Consider the following 4984-nt stretch of genomic DNA (forward strand, 5'->3'; position numbering starts at 1 on the left):
TTTAGACGGAGTTGCAAGCAAGTGCAAAGGTCTTCACTCTCGTTATTCAAGGCGAAAGCAGACTGATATGCACACTTCAAACATGAAGCCGTTTTCTGCAGTTCCCTGAGCCGTGAGTCGTTCCGATTATCCCTCTTGGACTGGTCCCATTGGATGTCTTGAACTTCTCTTTCGGCTTTGAATTTCTCAGCGCGATATCTAGCAACCCGTTGCTCAGCCTCAGTCAACTTCCTTCTAGCGCCTTCGAGCTCCCCTTGTAACGCCTGTAGTTGTGTTGCTCGCGATGCACATTGTTGCCGTGCTGCTTCACCTTCCGCACTCATGCGGCGAGCCGTGCTGTCAAGCTCGCTGCACTTCTCTTCGAGCTTATCTATCTCTTGGGCCATATAGTTTTCACGTCTTCGTGCATCTTGAAGTTCTTGTTGGAGCACACTGATCGAGATCCCCTGATTTCAAGAAACAACTATCTTCGGAAGCGGGTAAGGTTCCTTAACGTTCAATGAATTTCATTGCCCTGCTGGCCCAATGGATAAGGCGCCACCCTCCTAAGGTGGAGATTCCGGGTTCGATCCCCGGGTAGGGTATATATTTTCAACGGTCTCTATCCATCTGCTGGGCTCCAAACCTCACCTCGTTCCTTGCCTCAATCGTATGCAGCCCTTTCACGACCTCGATGGCGAATGAGCTGGCTGACGTCGAAGTGAATGAACTCATGCTCGCAATCAATACCTAGACATTTACGAAACTGATGAGAATATGCTCCTTCTCGCAGCCACTTCGTGTTTACGAACGCCACTACCGCCACCCACTATATTGAAAGCAACTTGGCAAAGCATACGGAAACCACATTGAGCACAAGTTATCCCATAAGCTACAATCACAGAGTACGTGTAAACTGGCTACGTCCTTCGGTCTTGTTGTCGTTCTTTCGCTTTGCGCTTTTGTTGCCTATAATGGCGCCTATCAGTCGAGTGCCCGAGAAGTCCGGAGACCCACCGCCTGATGGTTTTGAGCCTCACACCACCATCCCGACGACAAAACACAGCTAGTAGCGGCTCGGATCTCACTACATATTGCAGATGGGGTAATACGGTGGTCGGAATGAATCATTCTGGCGCCCGATGCCCCGTATCATTCCGAATAATACGGGGCATCGGGCTTCTGATCGCCATGCCAAGAACCGAAGGGAACCTCATCTGAAATTTGAAAGATTTTGAGAAACACGACTGGTTGGGTCAGAGATAACGACTCCTATCACAACTTCGTGTAATAAAACTACCCTACCCGGGAATCGTACCCGGAGTCTCCACCTTAGGAGGGTGGCGCCTTATCCATTGGGCCAGCAGGGCGATACAAAACAACAATTCCATCCCGTCGGAGTTGATGAACTCTTATCGAATCTCAAATGTATATGGGAGAATGCTCTTTACTAGCCAATGGCTACTATGCAGGCTCAGTGCTCAAGTATACCAGGCACAGACACAAGTTGTGTCACACAGCTTTCCTTGACCCGGGCCAACATTGAGGAACACAAGTAACTCGTGATAAGAGAGAGTTTGTCGTTTAAGCGAACGTCATTATTCTCGATTACGGATCTCAACGTATACTACTCACTGAAAATACAGGTAGTTACCAGCGTATAAATTGAGAGAATGCGAGTGTGTGCAAGACGTATAAGAAGGACGATACAGTATAACACCACGATGTGCTACAATGAGGAGAGCGTCCTCACTGATGACCATTGCTCTGCCGGAGATCACTGAAGTTACGCTGGAGCCATCGATTGTGCTGTACCCAGTACTGCTCTACTCGCAGCCTCTCGCACTCTGCCGCCTCCTCAGCTCTGCGCTGCTTATCATCATTAGCGGAGCGAAGCATTGCATTTATTACCTAAAATCAGCAATCTGTATCGAAGAGACAGCGGAGGAAACATCCAAGTATCAATTGCACTCAAAGCACACCAAATTAGAGTAAATAACTTCTTCACTGAATCAAAAACTCGATATTATACCTCGAAAAGCGCTCGCCATTCTAATCGATAAGCTAATTTTGGTCCTAGTACTCGCGGCTGTGACACTAAAGGGCGCGATCAGCAGGATAAGCCCAAGCTGTATAAGTGGCCGCATACCACTGATGCAGTTTCGCATGTGACAAGTAATGACTCCTTTCTCTACACCGCCGTAACCTTAGTCCCACCTCGTAGGGGTTCCTGTGTGCGCTCTCAGGCGCTTCGCCCGTCCGCACCCGTTTCACATTCTCCTCCACTTCCTGGTCCTGCTGCTGCTGCTCTCCACACAAGGCCATCGGTGATGGGCACGTACTGGCGCTACTGCAGCTACTCACTACGCTGGAAATCCCAGCGGCAAACTCGGCGGCGGCAGGACCATCGGCGTCACCTACAAAATACAAGGTCGCAGGTTCGATCCCTGGTAAAGGCATTTCAATACCGAACTTCCTTTTGCCCGGTCTATTGTCGTCCACCTCCATCACAGCACACGAGGACCCCGGCACTATCTGCCACTCATTGCTTCTATTGTAGTAACCACTTGCCATGACCAAGGAGACAACCAAACAAAAATCACACAAATATCCTGCACGCACGCACAAAAAATCTTGCTCACATTTTTCAAGCTCAACCTCTACAGTTGATACTCCTCCAGTGCAAAACTATGCATGATAAAATATGACAGTAAAATCATCACTTAGGAAGCCTTTCGAAAAAGCGCGCGCCCGAGTAATCGATTTAACTTCACCTCTCAACCCTTCCAGAACACATCACCAGTTTTTCTCCTACCATGTCACAGAAACGTGTCGAAAGTTACAAAATGTGGCCAGTGAAAAGATACTCATCGATACAGTTACCCAATGCGACCAGAAAGAAAGCCAACCCCATTCCAGCTGTAACCCCATTAGTTGATGGGCATTGCCGTTCGCCCAAATTCCGCATGGCTTCAGCAGCTATCCTCTCTTTCTCCACCCTCTCCTGTAGCCTCTCAAGCAGGGCCCGGTCCGAATGATAATCATCATCATGATGATTTCCCCCGACTTTTCGCTGCGCCGCAAAATTCCAATTCTCCGTAGTGCGGCCGCCAGCCCAACTGCACAGTTCAAAAGCTTCCACCAATTCTTCCGCTTCACATTTCGATAGAAATGTGTCGTCCAAAACCAACCGTTTTAAAATGTGCGCTATTTTTTCCGACTTTTTCCGTCCAACCAAAACCGACCCGATCGCAACTTCCCTCCCTACAGGCAAATCCACATCACCGCTCAACAACGGCTCCACCAGGCGTTCTATCTGGTCGTCTGAGAATCCACCAATGCACGCAACTCGCAGGGCTTCCCATAGAGTTTCTCGAGGAACCTCCTCAGTTCTAGCCGTACATTTCCCAACAGCCTCGCGCATGATACCAACTTCAACATCGCCAACTCGACAAGCACGGAAGAGCGGGGCGAGCGACTCCAGAGAATCATCCTGTCGTATCGAAACAAGCACTATAGGTAGCAGCGTCGCAGCCATACCCTCATGCAAGTTGGCGAAGGAGTGGTATAACCTGTACGCATGCACAGGGCTCAGCCGCTTACCACCACTTTTCTCGACGAAACCACTTCTCTCCACTTCAGCAGGTGGGGACGTATCATTTTGCCGAAATCGATCACTCGATCGATTTGCCTTCCAACCTCGTTTGACCGCTTCTGCGCTCAGACTTATCCACGCTTGCTTCATGGGCCATTTCGTGGCACGCAATAATTCTCCAAAAACCGCCAACTCCTCTCCAGTGCTCTCACCCATCCTCCCAATGCAATCAATGATAAACCTCGTCGCTGCTGCCGACGCCCGACCGCGCGCCCCGAAATTCGCTCGCCGATCCGGCAGACCATACGCCTTGCAAACTTCTCCCAGAAGGCCCATCGCGCCCTCTATCCTACTCGAATTTTCCAAAGCTGATGCTAACACGTCATAAACCGATTTACTCTGAATTTTCTCCGCTCCAACTTTCGCGAAACATACCGCCAAATCTGCATGCATTTTATACTCCTTCTCAACAACAGTAGCCAAATGCGCTGCATGCAGCAACAACGAGGGCATCTCCCCCAATTTCCACATACCATCCTTCTTTGAAATCTTACAAAGATACCCCATCACAGGACCCAGCGATTCCAGGCACTGCCGATTAACCAATTGCTTGTCCATATGAACGTCGTAGAGTCCATAGTATTTACTCAGCCGCTCCAGGAATGCCCCCGAAGCGCCAAAACTCAGTATACATCGTTGCAGCTCAACAACAGGCAAATCCATCGCGCGCTGCGAAAATATTTCCAACAAAATTTCCCTCACTCCTTCAGGAAGGTACTCAGCGTGCTTGAGAAGGACGCCATACAAAACCGGCGGACTCATCCTCTCCAGCAACTCCTTATTCATGAGAAACTCAGCGGCCGCCGAAACTGCCGGATGCAATCTCCCACGATCGCCGTTGAAGCCGTTGATAATTTCCGGGCGAGCGAGAAATGACATACCACCCATCATCGATTCTGCTAGCGGCCTCAATCGGTGTAATAAAACACATATCTGACAACATGGAAAATTGGAGAAGTATATGTTCGCTTTCCTCAGCTGAGCTCAGAAGGTGCCTAACTAACCATACAAGTTTACATACAAAATTCGCGTAGAAGTGTACTACAAAAACCAACAAGAATTTCCCAAAATTTTCACCAACACATGTAGTTGACCATATGCATATTTCCCCTTCCTACCCGAACAAGGTCCTCCTCCCCGTGCATCGAATCGCCACGCCCGGCAGCTAATAGATGAGCCAACGCCGCATCAGCGAGTGCTACACAGTGTCGGCCGTCAGGGCGTACCAAAGAATACATAAATTCTGGAAAACGATTTCCTCGATTTCTGGCTGCTCTCCATAAGAGAGTAACCTGAAGAAACTGTGAATGACCGCGGGTTCAATCCCTGGTAGGGGCTTTTTTCCACTCA

At 49.3% G+C, this 4984-nt stretch overlaps 2 protein-coding genes and 2 non-coding genes across 4 annotated transcripts in view; 1 reads left to right on the top strand and 3 right to left on the bottom strand.

The window, feature by feature from the left end:
* The first annotated feature begins 511 nt into the window (after positions 1 to 511).
* Positions 512 to 584, top strand: Pmar_PMAR000643. Its single transcript has one exon. It is a non-coding gene; the product is annotated as a tRNA-Arg (tRNA).
* Positions 585 to 1276: 692 nt separating this feature from the next.
* Positions 1277 to 1349, bottom strand: Pmar_PMAR000644. The gene has a single exon. It is a non-coding gene; the product is annotated as a tRNA-Arg (tRNA).
* Positions 1350 to 1545: 196 nt separating this feature from the next.
* Positions 1546 to 2569, bottom strand: Pmar_PMAR000645 (hypothetical protein). The gene is made up of 3 exons (XM_002781071.1): positions 2448 to 2569; positions 2197 to 2396; positions 1546 to 1890 (listed from the first exon to the last, which is right to left on the bottom strand). The coding sequence occupies exons 1-3, from the start codon at positions 2551 to 2553 to the stop codon at positions 1729 to 1731; spliced, it is 468 nt and encodes a 155-aa protein (XP_002781117.1). The 5' UTR covers positions 2554 to 2569; the 3' UTR covers positions 1546 to 1728.
* Positions 2570 to 2818: 249 nt separating this feature from the next.
* Positions 2819 to 4984, bottom strand: part of Pmar_PMAR000646 (carbon catabolite repressor protein, putative) — a gene marked incomplete at both ends in the record, with an annotated part of 10204 nt that continues 8038 nt past the window's right edge. The window contains 2 exons of the mRNA XM_002781072.1: positions 2819 to 4567; positions 4753 to 4926. Coding sequence (XP_002781118.1) covers positions 2819 to 4567; positions 4753 to 4926 — 1923 coding nt within the window. The remainder of the gene's footprint in view (positions 4568 to 4752; positions 4927 to 4984) is intronic.

Source organism: Perkinsus marinus (assembly GCF_000006405.1).
Source record: "Perkinsus marinus ATCC 50983 genomic scaffold scf_1104296943560, whole genome shotgun sequence".
Classification (NCBI taxonomy): Eukaryota; Perkinsozoa; order Perkinsida; family Perkinsidae; genus Perkinsus; species Perkinsus marinus.